Genomic DNA, 19,018 nt, shown 5'->3' on the forward strand with positions numbered 1-19,018 from the left:
TACGCAATCGTTGTTGCATAATCTATTACACATTGTGTTGATGCGCATTATTATCTTGTCAATTATTCATGGAAAATTATTATTTAATAGTAGCTGATCGCTTGTATTATTCCGTTCGAGAATATATTCGATTTTATCGGTTCCGATAAAATACAGTTTACGCTAAATTGTGCTACGCTATCATCGGTTTGATCCCTCGTGATGACCTCATTTCAAAACTGTTCGCTTTTATCACTTTCGATGAGAAACTTTACCATATATTCCATGCATGGTAGCGTTAATTTGAAATATCTCGTTTTATAGAGAGACTATCATCGATTAAGCTTTGTTTTCTGAAAACTGTTGTCTAATACCGTATAAAATGATATTATTATATCAATCTTCCTTTTTATTAACAGACATTTATTCTTTGAAAATTATAAGTCATCCAATTGTTGTAATGTAGAATATTTAAAATGTTACATATTATCATTGCAGATTTTCCTTAATTCTATTTATATAGAACTGTGATGATTTTCTATTAAAATTTTGTTTATATCCTAAACGTTCGATAATAATTATTTTTAATCTAATAAAATATTAAATTTTAATGAAAAAAAATTAAGAGATTTAACAAAAAAATTTTAAAAATTGAAGGAGTATGAATTATAGTTACATATATCAACAATACAGCATAAACATACAGCATTCGTTTTATATGCAAAATACGTATTGTGCGATGATTACAAATGTTTTGTATCAAAAATCAATGTTTTCCGCACTAAATAAATCGCAAGTGTAACAATACTCTTTATCCGAGCGTGAAACAATAAGTGATTTTTTGCATGAAAACTGAATGGACACAAAATATGATCCTTCTGATTTGTCGCTATTCATATAAAGCTTGCGAATTCGCAATATAATAATTCTTGCACATAACGGAAAAAATGGCCATTTTTTTTACCACGGTAAAAAGCATCGAAACACGCACATCTGATCGTGTCTGCGATGAAACTTTCATGTAAAGCAATTTGAATAATCCTCCCTGTTCGTACAATTTTTTGTTTTAGGATATAATTTAGTTTTATTGTAATAATTCATGCTTGGAATTAATTCTTCTTCAAGTAGAAATTATATACGATAAAATATAGCATAATGTGCGTTTCTATCAAATGAAATGCATCAATGGAAAACATTGTAAACGTACATCAATTTCGAAATTCCAAAACTTTAAATATTTAAAACTCCATTTATTATACATACTTCCAACATTTAATTTAATCTAATATTATAGAAAATATATCTTACAAAAGAAATTTTTTTTTAAAGAAAAATGTATAAAGTTTGAAAAAAATTTCTAATATAACAATCCTTTAAAAGTATAATAATAATCTTTAATATTTAATAAGACATTTAATCCAATTTTAAGATATTTAATCCAATTTTTATATTTTTTATTTTACATGTTTTGCTGAAAAATTATTCATTCGTACAGAGTAAAAAGATATCAAATAAATATTATGTTTGATGACAATTATTCAAAGAATATATATTTCATGTATATAGTTAATTTAAAATATTTTTCATTATAAATATTATAGAATGTTTATAATCCAAATTCAATAATTAAAAAGTTTTTTAAATAATTTAATTTATTAATAAAAAACAAAACTAACATTTATGGAAAATACTAATTTTACAATGCTTTAGTAAAAATTTAATTTATATCTTTAAAAATTAATATAAAAAAATAATATTTTAATATATTTTCGATAAGAACGAAAGATAGAAAATGTTAAATTTTTCAAGTAATTTGTCAAGCTACGGGAAGAATATTGTGGCTGTGAACTTAGAAGACCCTGCAGTAGTACGCAGTCACGGGAATTGCAAGCGGTTCGAGTGGAGGTCTAAGCTGCATTGCCGGAAGCACTTTCAGATTTTTAGACTTTGATGTCACGCTGATTTTCGAAATCGGTAGTAACGAAAAAAATTAACTCGAAAAGCATAAATTCATATTTTAAGACTAATAGAGAAGGAAAAAATAAACTGGATAAACATAGATTTAATTAATTTTTTTTCTCCATATTACTTCCAAATCAAAATATGACATTAGACTTCAGAAAACCTAAAACAATCTCTATTGATCACGAATCTGCTACGTTACCAAAGTAGTAATTTCAAAATCATTTTGATATAATTCACAACATTATATACTTGATATCATTATCAGCATTCTCCCAAAATGAAAGAAGAAAAAAATTTAGAAAAATTCAAATGTTTTCAGGATTTCATTAAAAAATTTACTAGATATATTATAGATATATTATAGAACAAAGTTGCCGAATAGGAATAATACTACTTCTTTTAAAATGGCTTAATTCTTTTCTAGCTTATTTCCACATGAGAAGAATACATGACGTCACATTATTCCCATTGCCATTACTAGATCACGTGACGCGATGCGACGTTACCTTTGACGGAAGTCTGGTCATGTGATGTACCTATCTTTAGGTAATGTACTTCACCTGATCTACCTAATGTAACAGTGGCAATGAGAATAATGTGACGTCACGATTCTCATCCTGCGGAAATTCAGAGGGGAATTGTACCACTTTTAGAGGTAGAGAGGATAATATACTGTTCCCGACCGACAATCCTGCAGTGGGGCTTTTAGTGGGTAAAAATCCCACACTACCAGGATATCTGAGGACTATTCCTCCTCTAGGGTTTTGATTGTCTTTAAAACATTTCCCTTATATAAAAAGAAAAAGCCCAGGAAAAGTACAAATTGGATACGTTTATTATAAAATTAATTTAATACACTTTTTAAAATTTTTTTACGTATAATACACATGTACCACTATTTTTCATAGGGAACTTCTTTCTAAATAACGATGATAACATTTATTGTAAATTTTTATGTATTATAAAAGAGATAAACTTAATTATAATTGTAATAAAAGTAATAATGTTTCAATATTGAAACATTCTTATAAATAACAATTTTTATAAATAAATATAATTATAAATTGATAAAAGTTAATGTAAGTAAGCTTTTCTTATTTAATCAGAATATGATTAAATAAAATATGTTTATATTATACATATTAAATATTTTATTATTAACAAATAAAAGTTAGATCTCTATAATTTGAAAACTATAAATATATATAAAAAAACTATATACATACATTTTTGTTTACATAGTTTATATTGTTTATTTTTTTTCATTTTGTTATGAAAATTTTTATAACAATTAAAATGTAAATTTATTTAATTCGAATTATTTGCCACATGTTTGGATATCACAATTTTTTAATAATTGTATATTATAATATTGCCTTTTTTGTTTCAATCGTATAACATATTCGAAAAAAAAAATAACATTTTTAAATTTTTCATTCTTTATCGATAAATACTTATAAATCAATAAATATTATTTCTTGTATAAAATTTATATATGTTTTGTTTATTATATGTAATTTAGCTTTTTTCTTAATATTTGATTTAACAAAATTTAATTCTAAAATAAATCTATAAATAATACTATTTAAAATATAATACTATTTTGCTTGTCATTATTGTTATTTAAAAAATTAGCAATTATACAACAACATTTGAGAATGCTAATTTAGTTTCTGTGCAATTAAAAGGATTACACAACTTATTGAATTCATCTATTATTCATATAAACAATTCGATAGATAGATAGATAATCCTTCGAGATTCTCGATCGAATCTAACAAGCTTTCTAAATACACGGAATATCTAATTTCAATTCAGATTGTCAGTTAATAGATTTTGACAAGGAACAGATGAAATTGTATATCCAATACATATACTGTGTAACCATACGTATATATATCAATACCTTATGAAATATTAAGAAATTAATAACTGAAAATGTAGCTCACAAATTGCACTAATTGCACATACAACATATTTTTTATTTCCCAATATTATTTCTCGAATAATAATTGAAATGGAATTCTTTTTAGGCAGATTCTAAAATTCAAAGAAAAAGATAGATTATTATGTATAATCATTATTAATTGTCTAGATAATATGTCAATATTTGCCTTAATATATATTATCAAATAAAAAAAAAATAATCTTGACCATAGTCAATATAATAATTTCTCTTTTTTTCAATATATTCCCGAATATTTAGAAACATTGTACATTTAATAAAATGAAATATAAATATTTATATATTTAATTTGTATTGAAAAAAGATTATAATTTCTTTCAAAGTAAATTCTATTGTAAAATTTTTATAAAAATTTTAAAAATTAATTAAAAGTAAAAATTATTACTACAAAATATACTAAGATTAATAACACTAAAAATTATGATTTAGATTAGTGAATACAAAAAAAATATCTATAAAAAATTTAAATATAAATATATGATTATTAGACTATAATAAAATATCACTCTCCTTCAAAAATAAAGTAATAGATGTTTAATATATACGTAATATAATATAAAAATTAATTCTCAGTATTAATATTTCGAATTAATTATTACCAAGAAATGTTTCTGAAAAAAATATATGTGGACAATATTTAAAGTTATTAATCTTATGATAATATCAAAATAAAGTAAAGTTGAAAAATGTGAAAATATATTCTCTTGCATCGGGAAAAACTTTTTAGTATACTATGTGGCTTTAATGTATTATATCTGTTTGTGTTTATGCACAAGAAAATCCTTCCTACTTTTCTAAAGATCACTTGCAGATATACAAAAATATCTTAAGGTTCTTAAAAAATTGAATAATAGCGCAAGTTTTTCGATAGATTACGTATGTGTATAATATAATAAATATGGACATTAAATTATCATTAATTCTACTACATTATTATTCACATTAAATTTTTAAATATTAAAGCAATTTTGATTAATGAAAGACATTTTTGAAGAAATCGTTTATAAAATGCAAATATTAAAAATCTAAGATGAAAAAATGAGGTAATTTTTTCCTTGGATGGTTTATTGAATTTGTGAATTAAATCAAATAAAAATATAAATATTCGAATAGTTTCTTCTCAAAAATTTTTAATAAATTTACCTTTCCTTTAGATTTGAATCTCGAAATTTCATTTTTCAACAAGAATTAAAAGAGTACATGTTACAATTTGATAAAATTAAGAAGAAAATTATTCAGTAAATTTTTAATTTAATTTAAATTTTTAATTAAACTAATTTTAATTAGTTTATTGATTCTTTATTAGTTGTATAATTGATTAGTTTATTGAATCTTTTGACCTATGATAATAAATGATGGTAATAAAAATTAAAAAGTATAATAAAAAAAAAAAGAAAGAAAAATCTTCAAGACTTTTGCAAAAAAAATTTATAGAAAATGTTTGAACGGAAAAATAGCAAGAAGTATCTGAAATTTTAAGACATAAAATAAATTCTTTATTTATAAAATTGTATATTCATTGTAATATTATGTCATACTAGTGTATATATATCCTATTTGATTTATTTATCCAATTATTTCTTAAACTATTTTACTTTTTGAAAAATAAAATTTTAAATGAAAACTGTTTCAAGAATATTTCATAATAGTCACAAATCTTATTTAAATGGACATATCTTTCAAGATTTTATTTTTTTATTGGAATGATACCGTATAATATGTTAATATCGTATAATATGTATATATGTATATATTTATCTAATATATATGTATATTATTAGATATAGTCTAATATAATTTAATGGCGAATAATAAATTAATATATTACTCTAATAATTCAAAATTTATTTATTGATGGTTGATGGATAATGATTAGAATTATATTATAAATAGAACAATTATATTATAAATAGATGAATTTATATTTGTAGGATCTAAATAGAAACATGTAGTTTTTCATTAAAAAAAAAAGTTTGAAAGGTACATTTATTTAATTAAAATTTATAACTATCATGAAATGTTTTTTTAAAAACAAAGCAATTTTCATTTGAAACATTTTTTCCAAAAATGAATAATTTAGAAAATGGTTGTGTGAGTCATTTCAAATGAAATGTCTAATATATGTATGTACACTTCCATTTATATTCAAACATCTTTAATTTTTAAAAGCAGAAACAAACAAAAAATTCAACAGAATTTCAATATAAAAATATCAATTGATTAATTTATAAAATTATTAGCAACTGAAGTTTGCGTTAGGCGATATGTATATTATTTATATAAATTTTAAATTTAAAATTCACTTTTCTTATTGCTTTATCAAAAAAATTCTCTAAATTATAAACTTTCATTAAATTTCTAGTTGTGCTGCTTTTTCAAAACATTTATCTTTCTTACAAAACTCGCTCGTTAAAATTTTAACGTTCTTGTGACTGAAAATTTTCCGACTCATAACCGAGTCTTTTACAATTTTTCAAAATTCTATCCAATATTTTAATATAAAAACGAAAAAACAAAATAAAAAAATTAATAATATAATTCATTATATGTTCATATCGAATTTGTTCTTAAATAATATTTAAGATTATATTATTAAATAATAATATTTTTTATAATTTATTAATATTTTATTTATAATAAATATTACATAAATAAAACTTTTCTTTTTCTTTTTTTCATATTAATAATATATAAAATTTGAAGAATATGATTTATTACATGTATTTTACATGTAAAAAATATTTTATTGATATATAATTTGATATACGAATATAATTTGTATATTTGTACAATTACGTATTTATTTTCAAATGATCTAAAAAATAATAGTTTGCAAGAAAATTTCTATTTTGGTCAACATGTGGTACTGATATCAAATTTATTGCCTTATATAGACGTGACGCGTGATGCTAAAAGCTGATGATACCGATGCCAGCATTGTGCTTCCTCTTTTTATAACCCTATGCATCCATTTAGTTTATGTATCTGCTGTAATTTACCAGATTCGTCAAATCAGGGATTTATAATATTCGTAAAATCTACATATTTTAAGAATTTGTTTTATAGTTCTTACTTCAATAATTTCAATATGATAACATTTTAAATTTTCATTGAAAATCTCTCAAAAATGGAATTACATTAGACATTTAGTATACGAGCTGATTATAACATATCTGATTTTTTATTATTAATATTTTCATTGTCAATAAACATGTATATAAAATATTTTTTGTAAATTTTAATATATTAAATATGAATTGTATCATTAAATATAAATCATACTTCTTCAGAATCTAGTTTATGAAAAAAATCAATTTAAAAAAAAAATGCAATTTTTCAACTTTGAAAATGTTTTTACAGTAAATTGTTCAATTGCTCTTGACACGAAATGAATCTGTAAACCTGTGTATTCTCTCTAATAAAATTATATAAGTAATTATTAGGTAGTAATTATTAGATAGTAATTAATATAAATATGTTTAAATAATAATCAAAATTAAAAAAATAATACTCTTCAATTTATTTCAAAAAATAAAAGTTAAAAAGAAAATATCATGTCATGCAATAAAGTATATCTTCTTGCTGAAAAAAACTATAAAATTATTTTTGTTTTTAATATAGAAGTGAAATAGCAAAACGATGACAGTGATATTCAATAAGAGCGGTTGCTTCACCGTGATTTTGCTATATTATATGGCAGGCGAGCATCATTGAGTATATTGCTAGTGTTTTATCAAACTATTTCGCTTCCATATCGAAAACAAAGTTACTTTCTCAAAATAGCTTCTGTCAATGTTTTTCTTAGAAAAAACATATGCTCTATCATATGGCTTGACTAGATTTTTTTTTGACTTTTAATTTTTGAAATAAATTGAAAAATATCAACAAAAATAGATATGTTTTGGGTATTCTTTCAAATTTGATTATTATTTAAATATATTTAGATATTTATAATCAAATAACTACTTTATCATTTTATTCGAGAGAATTCATAGAATCATTCAACTAAATAATTATTACTATAAAAACATAAAACGCTTCTAAAATTACATTTTTTTTAAAAATTGATTTTTTTCAAGAATTGTAAAGTTTTAGAAAAATATGATTTACAGATTCGTATTCCATACATTAAAGTGTATAAGAAATGTCTTATATTGAAAGTTATAAAATAGAAAAAAATTAAAATTTGCCAAAGAGTATTATAACAAAGTCATATCTATAATAATAAACAAATAGATCATTCGAATGATATTTTCGAATATTAGAACAATCATTTTTTTATATTAAATTTTATTTACTTAAATCAACAAATTATTCAACATTCAATGATGATAATTTGTTTACATAAAAATTCCATATCGAAATTAAATCAATTTTTCGATATAATATAAAATAAAATAAATAATGTAAATAAATAAATTAATTATCATAATTAATTATTAAATTATGCTGTAAAAATTTTTTCAGCAATATTATCATTTGAATGATCAATGATTTCAAATATTTTCATTTTTTAAATATTTCAAATTGTTGATAATTGCTGGAGAATTTTGTGTCTTCCATTAATTTATTAAGATTTATTAAGCTTGTTTTACTATTTAAATTTTCTGAGATTTATGTAATACATATTATTTAACATCAATTTTTCTACTTTTTAGTTTCTAGTTTGTTAATTATTTTATATTTGTCTTTAATAATTAAATATGTGTTTTTATATAAAGTGATATTTTTTTAACTTTATAATAAAGTTAATTCGTTTGATTAAATACTAAAATATTTGTTGTCAATTATTTAGATATTAAAGTATTTATATGTATATCAGAATATTTAAACATTATAAATTTAATCTACTGTAATTATTTTACATCATGTATTCTTAATATAAAAAACGAAATTAATAAATAATTCTTCAGAATTTTGTATTTCTTAACAATTTGGCTTAATAAAATATGTGTAATTTAATATTATTTTCTTCAATTTTTATTATTCCATTTAAAACGTTTTAAGTAAAGATTCATAATCATAATATATTGATGAAAATTAATAATTATAACAATAAGATTAACACCTAATAATATAGTAAATAATGCTAGAATTTTTGGATAAATTAGATTTCTCTTTTTAGTTTAAAAAATAAAATAAAAGATATAATTTAAGCCAATTATAAAATTCTTTTTTAGTTTTTCTATAAGATAAGAAAAACTTTTTTAAATTGAAAAATTTAAAATTTCTACAAAACTTATAAATTTTTCAAGAGTATCAAAAATTGAAAAATTTACATTCAAGCAAGACGGTTTTTTATTATTCTAACTCACCCACCATTGAGTACGTGGACTAGAACACTGGCTGACTCGGCTGTAGACGGAGCACATGTATAATTTCCAGAATCAGCAGGTAACGCCCTGGATATCAAGAGACGCGACGTTCGTGTTTGTTTTTCAGTTACTACATTGATACCTCCTCTTTGACTGTAATTTATCACGTGATCATCTTTATACCTGAAAATTTAACGATCTTATATTAATTAAAATCATCTAAGAATATTACTTAAACTTTAGCTGTTAATAATAAAATACATAATTTTTATTCAGTAGAATTTGTCATGTAAAAGCAATATATAAATATTAAGAAAAAATTGATATTATTAATTATGATTATTTAAGTAATTAAAAAATTTTAAACAAATGAAATCCGTCATTCCATCATTGATGAATGATCATTGAAAAATATCGCTAAGTATGTAACATGTACTTGATAAGAAATTCGCCATCTCTTTTCTTTTATTCATATTTTTTTCACTATGTATATATAGTGACTATACTACCGATTATCACTATGTATATATAGTTTTATGCAAAAATTTCCGGTCAGGAATTATCTGAATAAATTTTATTTCATCCTTTCTTTAAAATTTCGAATAATTCTTTTGTTTCGATGTTTAAATTTATTTATGCATCGTTTTAGCTCTGCCCATAAATATTGAATGTTCGGCAATTAAACAACAAATTTTTATATTTTATATTTTTTATATTTTTTATATTAATAATTATTTAATTGGTTTTGATATGTGTTTTTGTGTGTGATGATTATCATTAACAATTACATGTAAAGAATTGATATTGAAAATTAATATAATTAATAAAAAAAAAGTATTTTGATATCTGTTCAATTAATAATTTTTTATTTCAGGACAAGAACTAATTTAAAACGAGAATCTAAAAAAGAAAAGAATCTTAAAAGAACTTGTTTAATTTAATTTACATTTAATTTAACTAATAATTCTTATATTTGTTCCAATCAGGATCAAATTTTCGTTTTTTTTTTAAATTTTGATTTCATTTGCTTTTCCGAGTATAAATTAAATATTTATGGAAAGATGGAATAATTCATATAAGATTTAACAGATTTAGATATTAATCTTAGAATATAAAGCGAAACATATAATTGAAATTTTTACAGACAATTAAAAAATTTAATTTGTCAAATATCATACTAAATAATGTGACTTTAAAAATAACTTATTATGATCAAAACGAATATGATGTAAATATATATATATATAACTATTTGATTTTGTTTTACTTTATAAAAAGTAAAAGATTTACTATTATTCTTTAAGATTTACAATATTTATATTACAGAAATTTCATGATATATTGTAACAGTATTATTATAAATTTCTAACATTATTTAAATTATTTTTATATTCTGAAACTACAAAAAATTAGATAGAAAAAGAATACGATATCTTATATTTCTGTCCCTTTTTTTATCATATAAAATAATAATATGTTTTAATATAACGAATATGTAACAAAAATTAATATTGAAACAAATTTATAAATTTATATCAAAATAATGTGAAAATATTTCTATTTTATGTTATTACATATGATTAAATTTATTATTAAATAATATGTAATAAAAGTAAGAATAAATGTAATGATAAATAGAATAATAAAATTGTAATAATCACAAAAAATTTTAAAATTACAAATTAGTAATAAAAACATTTTCTTTAAATTTTTGAATTTTTATCGCTTTTACTTCACTATTTTTTATTAAACGTTGAAAAAACTTTTTACAGTTCAATCATTCAACCGTTTAATCATTAGAGAAAACAATAAGGATAAAAACAGCAATTTCGATCCAATGACGATTTTCCATTTGCCATTGATGTTCTGACGTTCATTTTAGCATGTAATCGAGAACCGTCTCGATGAACATTCCCCATTCATGGATGTTCATATTACGCGGTGGTTGTGAGAATATGGTATTTATGATCGAGCTTCAAATCAAATTTGCGAAAGTCTAATTAAACTCACCAATAAATGAAGGACGGTGGTTCAGGAGTCTGCAATACTATACAGGTCAGATTGATATCGCTTCCGCTCTTGATGTATAGTTCTGAGTTACCATTGATCTTCGCCTTTGACACTATCAACATAATCAATTTGATATTTTATAGATCGATACATTTTTAGAAAGTATATAATTATATATGATTTAAATAATTTTTTAAAATTTACTATTATGTAAAATAATAATTGAAATTAAACAAATTAACTTTGATTATCTCATTCGATTATTTCATATCTAAAAACATGATAATATTTAAGTTTAGAAGATATTTATATCAATATCTAATTCAAATAGAGAAAACTTTTTAAATTTATATTTAATTTTTTCGTTAAAATTTATGCAGAAAACTTAAAGTTTTTTCTCTTGAAATATCGACACATTATTTTTTTTCACAAAAATAAAACGATAAAAATTTTTTTTACTCAAATAGAAAATATGAAATATTTTTCTGAATTTCTTGAAAAATATATAGAATTAAAGTAAATCAATATATAATATTAAGCATTATATTTATATTTCTAAAAATTTATTTAAGTAATTAATCTATCTTTTTTACATCATAGATTTGTGATTTGTAATAGTTTTACAACTGAAATAAAAAATATTATTATCATATATATGATCATACAATAGAACCTTTCGTATCAGAATTTCGAAATCTAAAATCATATTTAAATCTATTATCTGCATGTTTTTCTATTCAAAAATTTACATAACTAAATAAGTTACAAATAAAACATCATTGAATCAATCATTCACTTCGTTATAGAACTACCATCAATTCATTATCTGAAATTCAATTCCAGAAAAAAATTTTAAATTATTTTTACGTTAAAAACATTAGTTATAAAAACCGATTTTTTTATGATAAATAAGATTCAATGAATTTGTCTCGTCATAAGATTTTATGCATTAAATCTAAAAATATACTATATTTCCTTGAATCCATAGCATTTCAATGTTAATCCTGGACATGCAAATTTTGAAAAATATGATATATATATATATATATATATAATTTTTGCACCAAAACTGCAATGCACCGTTATTTTAACTAACATTAGAACAAAATGAAGATATTTATTATTAAATTAAATATTATTTAAATTAAATAAACAATAATAATTAATCATATTATCTTGAAATTTATTTCAAAAATAGTTTATGTTGCGAATGTTAATGGTATCATTTTCTTTTATTATCAATATCTTTCAATGATTGCACATCACATGGTCGATTCACCATTTCTGCATCTGTAGGCATTAAATTACCCGTGATGTATGCACGAATAGTGAATGCCAGAAATTCTTTGCTATTAATGTGATTTCGATGTATCTCTTGATGTCGTTAAGCCGTAGCCCTCGCGTTTCCATCGCATTGAGCATATATTCACAACATATTAAAATATTTCATACTGTCAACATGATATATGTTCACTGTGATACAATTCGCACTATGTAATATTTATATTTATATTTATTTATTATATATTAATATTATATTTATTATATAATAAATATAATTTATTATTCTAATTTTTTTATTATTCTTATCATTCTTTATTATTCTTAAAGTTCTAATATTGAAATGTTTGTATGTATATAAAAATTTGCTGAATTCACAAAATGTTTGAGAATTTTATTTCATTCAAGTAAATCAAGAATTAACAAGCTTCTGATTTTTCTTAGATTTTTAGAATGTTTGTGCTCTTTGAACTCCTCTTGATTTACCGAATCATGGTTTTTCAATGAAACATATACTGATCAATGACAATACAGATCAATCTCCTGGTTATAGAATACTCCTAACTTAAGGAAAATTCTTAAGACTGTAGAAGAAAATTATATAGAAAATTGATTGAATGTTATAATAAATTTTCTAAATTGTAGGATGATATTAATTATCATTGAAATTAATATTGAAAATATCGTCTTAAAACTTCGTTTAAACTACAGTAACGTTGAATTATTTTTAAAAAAGATATAATTCTATGGTTTTATAAATATTTCTCTCAAAAATGGCATAGATTTTTAGATTAACATTTTTTTTAGATATCTATTAACAAAGAATTGGTATATTTCGAGGAGAAACTTATCGGATAAATATATTTACTGACAAAGAATAAGAGGAAGGAGAGAAAGAGAGAGGATTTATGCAACAAAATTTTTAACTTTCCAAATATTTTATTTTTAATTTAAAATCCTTTAATGGAAAAACAATTTTATTTAAAAAATATTAAATCTTAAATTTTTATTCAACAAAAAGTTTTTTAATTTAATTTTTTCTTAAAAAGCAAATAATTTTAATATAATTTATAATTCATTTCTCGTTTACTTAATATATATAAATTATATCAAACTATACTTTTATATTTTTGATGATTTATCGAATAATAATTCAATATGAAAAAATAAATAATAAATTGAATATAAATTGAATGTGACATAAACTAAATATTCAATTTTTTTTTCATTTTTTAATTGTAAATGCAATGTGATGCTTATTATTATAAAATAAATTTATTCAATATACATTAGATTCACAGTTTTAGGAAAATTTACAGCACAGTAAAATTGATTATCATTTTTGAAAAATTTTAAAAAATACTTTTATATTTTATAAATATTAATATTTTTTAAAAATGAGTATATTTCAACTCTCATAGATATAGAATTCGACATAATTCAAAATTACAAACAATTTTTAAAATTTCCATAATATCATAAAATTGTATCATAAAGCTTTGAATTTGCAAGAGTCATGGTTCATCATAATTAATTTATTGGCTATAATTTAAATTTATTTAGAAAATAAATTTAAAAAATAATTGATTTAAAAAATTAATTATTTATAATGAAAATAATAATTAATTTTAAAAATTAATTGATTGATAAATTTAAATTAAAATTAATTACAACAAATTTTTTTAATTACTTAAATAATTAAATAAATATATTCAAAATATATTAATAGTAAAAAAAATTCTATAAATTTGTATTAATTGAATTATATCGAATCTTGTATTATGTTTAAAGGAGTCATAATATTATATATTTTTAAAAAATATTTCAATTGGAATGTAAATTAAAGTAGAAATTTTAAAACGATATTCAAGCCATGCAAAAATTTTAATGATAATTAATACTATATTACATTCGAAGAAATTTATAACAAATTTTCAATCAATTCTCTTGAACTACGGACTCTGCACACAACCTTCTTCTTTAACTTAATTTTAAGACTTTTCTTTAAATTAAAAATATTCCATAATCACAGGACTGATCTACCACATTGTTATTGGTGATACACCCATTGAGAATCTAAAATCCAGTAATATGAACGTGGAAAGAAGGTCAAAAGATATAAATGTAAAAATCTAAGAAAAATTAGAAGTTTGTTAACATTTGAACTATTCGGATGAAATAAAATTCTCAAACAGTATGAATTTGTGAATTCAGTGAACTTTAAATGTATACAAACATTTCAATGTTTTAATATTAGAACTTTAAGAATAATAAAGAATAATATGAATAATAAAAAAATTAGAATAATAAATCATATTATATAATTATAGTGCGAATTGTATCACAGTGAATATATATCATATCGACAAGTATGGAATATTTTAATATGTTGTATATATGTGTATATATGTTGTATATATATGTTGGATATATGCTCAGTGCAATGAAAATAGGAGAGTTGCAACTCAACAGTATCAAGAGATATCGAAATCACATTAATAACAAAGAATTTCTAGTATTGATTACTCGTGCATACAATATAGGTAATCTAATGCCCAGAGTTGTAGAAATGAATCGTTCACATGATATGCCATCGTTGAGAACCGTTAAAAACGATAACGTTAACATTTGCAACATTAGCTATTTTCGAAATAAGTTTCAAGAAAACATAATTAATTATTAATTAATTTGAAGAAATAATAAAATAATTTGAAGAAATAAGTTTCAAGAAAACATAATTAATTATTAATTAATTTGAAGAAATAATAAATAATAATAAATGTTTAATGATAAATTCTTCATTTTGTTTTGTTAGTGTTAATCAATAGTGCATCACAGTTTCAAAGAGCATAATATATTTGCGGATGTAAAATTTCTTAGGATTATGTTCAACAGAATTATACAATTCACTTATATCACTATAAAGAATGGATAAGTAAATCTTATTTATCATAAAAAAATCGATCCTTTTTAGAATCACCAATATTTTTAACGCAAAAATAATTCAAAGTTCTCTTTTGAAGTTACTGAATTAGAAATAATTAGTTGGTGATCGTACAATAAAATGAATAATAAATAAATTGTTTTAATGATGTTATGTATATTATTTTTTAGTGATGTTTTATTTGTCAATCTATAATATATTGTTTATTATTTATTTCAAATATATATTATTTATTGTTTATTTGTTAGAAAAATTTGATATTTATCTTTTTATTCATTTTGAATAATGAATAAATTCGATATATTCGTTCTATATGAATAACAATTATTCGGTTTATTTATTGTTCGCGATATAATTCAATATAATTTTTTTTCGATAAAAAATATATTCAACACGCTTTCTTTGACTCTATTCGATTCTACTACGCTTTGTGATTAGCAAATATTTTTTTGTTATAACAAAGTTATAACGAAAGTTTTTAAAAAGGAAAATGTTGCTTTTTCATCTTTAAATTTACATATGACTTTAATCATTTATAGATTATTTTTTAATTTTTCTTATTTTATTTTTTTTAACGAATATAGAATCTACTTTATAATTGAAAATAAATGCTTTGAATATGAAGAACAATTGTAAATTATATATTTCGAATATGAAGAATAAATTAATAATTAATGCAAATAATTCTATCATTTTTATAATTACCGCTTTAATTTTGTTCATATAATTATTTTTATTACTGTTAATTTATTATTGCTTATTATAATTATTTAATAATTGTTAGTTTTATTAATTATATTAATATTATAATTGCTATCGTATTATAGAACGGATAGGAAAAAATTTTTTTTAATACTAATTTTTTTGCATTTTTTATTTATGATGGGATTTTAAGTAAATGCACTTTTATCTTTTAAAATTAAGAACATATAAATGATAAATCTAATTTAATAAATTTAATTTTAATTTAATTTTAATTAATCTTTTAATTTAATTTTAATTTAAAATTTTTTAATGCATTCCTTGTTTGTTGAATACAATATTTTTATTGAATAAAATATAAGAAATGATAATTAATAAATCAAAACATCTATTAGTATTTGATTAATATATATATATATATATATATATATATACATAAAATAATAAAAATTTTTGTATGATACTTTATAACAAAATTCACATACTTAAGAATTTTAATAAAAATTTATGTATATATAAAACATAATAGACTATAATAGAATATAAAGAAATTCTTTTCTTAAATTCGAAAAATCTCTATAAAAATATGAAATTAATTTTTAAAGTTTCAGTATTTTTTTAAGTTTTGATCATAATTTCACGCTTAAAATTTTTAAGCGTTTTTTTGCATTTTTAAACATAACTTTATATTGATACAAGATAAAATAAAATTTTAAATTTTAAAATATTCAGAATTTAGTATTTTGTTATTCTAAAATTTTAAGATGAAATTGTATTCAAAATTTAAAAAAATATTAAAATTTTGAATTTTTTTTTTTTTTTTGATTTCACATTCTGCATCACATTATTAAGGACAAACATTTGAAATTTTGATAGAATTGTGATTTGTAAAGCGATCAGATTGAATTTTATTTTCAATAATTCTAATATTTTCAATAGTTTTAGTAATAATTTACAAGCGAGTACAGTTCCCTCACATTTTCCACAAATTATCAATAGCAGTAACTAAGATATAATAGATGGTCACTTCACAAATCACACTTATGGCGCCAAATGCCTCATAATAGACCACCATAGCAATCGCAAGATTCTTGACCAAATGCTCTGCGATACGATTTTTAGAAACCGCGTTACAACGAGATCATTCGTTTTTTTTAATCTCTTTTTAATTTATATTTTTCGCTGAAGATAATGATTAGAGGAAGAATCAAAATCCACAATAATTATATAAAATAAATAAATAATTAATAGAAAATTCAATCAAGATAGAATACATATCAATTCGGTAGATAGAATTCAGATCAATAATTAAATTTAGATATAGTGTAGATCGGAGCACAGTTAAAGGTCAGGTAGAAATCAATCAATTGTCAGCCGATCAGTTGCAAATAGAGTCAATCATTTCATTTATTATTCAAGGCTCACAATGCAAATTGTACAAACCATAATTAATTCTTTGAGCGATAGCAGTTTAGGTATTTCTATTTTGTGCAATGCTTAAAGTCTCATTTAGTTGGACTTTCATCGATAAACGAATTTCTTTATTATAGCTTATTATTTTCTATACATATACTAACATATACTAATTTTCATTAAAATCAGAATTTTTAGATTGAAAATGAATTCTTTTGTAAAATAGCGAAAATTTATAAAGCTAAAAAATATTAGCATGATAATGATATATATATGAAAATGTAGCTTTAATTATAAATGAAAATAATTATACAAAATTCAATAGTAGTAAATAAAATTCTTATAATAAAATTACAAGAAAATAAGATTTGGCAAAATCTAGAAATATTAAGCTATATTATTAACTAAATATATATATAAATAAATATATATAAATCAAATTAAATATTATTAAAAAATAAAAATATGATATTTTGTAAATAATATGCTATATATAGATAAAAATTTTAAATAGTGTTAATAAAATTAATTAAACAAATTCAAAAATTAATAGTATAAAATTAAATAAAAAAATAAAAAAAAAACAAATTTTCAAAAAAATAATAATTAATAAAAATGAAAATATATATCTGTAACAATAATATATCTGAACGAAAACAATAATTTTGAGTATTTTTTACATTATTATTACATTATTAAAGAAATTTTTAAAATAAATTTTAATAATTATTTATTTACTAAATTTAGTCACATTATTTAATGTTAAAACATTTATTTAATTTGTAACTAGACATGGAATTTTTAAATATATATAGAATTCATAAATAAACTATCATTATTGAAAATTTTGACTATTTAAATAAATAAAATTCAATATAAAAAAGATGATTATCTAATATTTTATTTCAATAATTTATCTTTCTATTAATATCCTATTAATATAGGGGACTTTATAAAAATACAAACATAGCTTGATAATGAATTTTATTTAGATAGATGTTAAATAATTAATTTAAAATGTAAACAATTCAAATATAATATTGATTTATTAATGATAATAATGCAATTCATCTCATAATATTTGTTTCTACTGCTAAATTGCTTTCAAAAATTGTATTGAAACGATTTTTTTATAAATTATAAAATGATTTATATTAAATTGATGAAAAGATAAAGAAATGAAAAAATTGAAATATAATAAATAATAATTTGTAATAAATAACAATAAACTAAAGTTGTAAACTTTGTTTTTATAAGAGTATATGAAATTTGCTATTTTTTCACACTTCATTTCATTGATCGAAATATATTATTTCAAATGTATTTTATTACTAATTCATAAAATAAATAATAAAACAATTATGTAGAATATAAATTTATAATTTTACGTTTCATTCAGTCATGGCGTTAAAATGATCGTCGAAAAACGTTTTACATTGATGT

The 19,018-nt window shown here is 20.5% G+C and overlaps 1 protein-coding gene across 1 annotated transcript in view; it reads right to left on the minus strand.

Annotated features, from left to right (window-relative positions):
• LOC100869743 (protein amalgam) overlaps window positions 1–19,018 on the minus strand; it is a 301,201-nt gene that overhangs the window by 67,115 nt on the left and 215,068 nt on the right. Inside the window, exons 5-6 of the mRNA XM_086910211.1 lie at window positions 11,236–11,347; window positions 9,230–9,408 (exon numbers count right to left, since the gene is read on the minus strand). Of these exons, the coding sequence (XP_086766337.1) occupies window positions 9,230–9,408; window positions 11,236–11,347 (291 nt within the window). The remainder of the gene's footprint in view (window positions 1–9,229; window positions 9,409–11,235; window positions 11,348–19,018) is intronic.

This window comes from Apis florea, unplaced genomic scaffold, assembly GCF_048593485.1.
Source record: "Apis florea isolate Af1SG1 unplaced genomic scaffold, ASM4859348v1 contig_3170_pilon, whole genome shotgun sequence".
Lineage (NCBI taxonomy): Eukaryota > Metazoa > Arthropoda > Insecta > Hymenoptera > Apidae > Apis > Apis florea.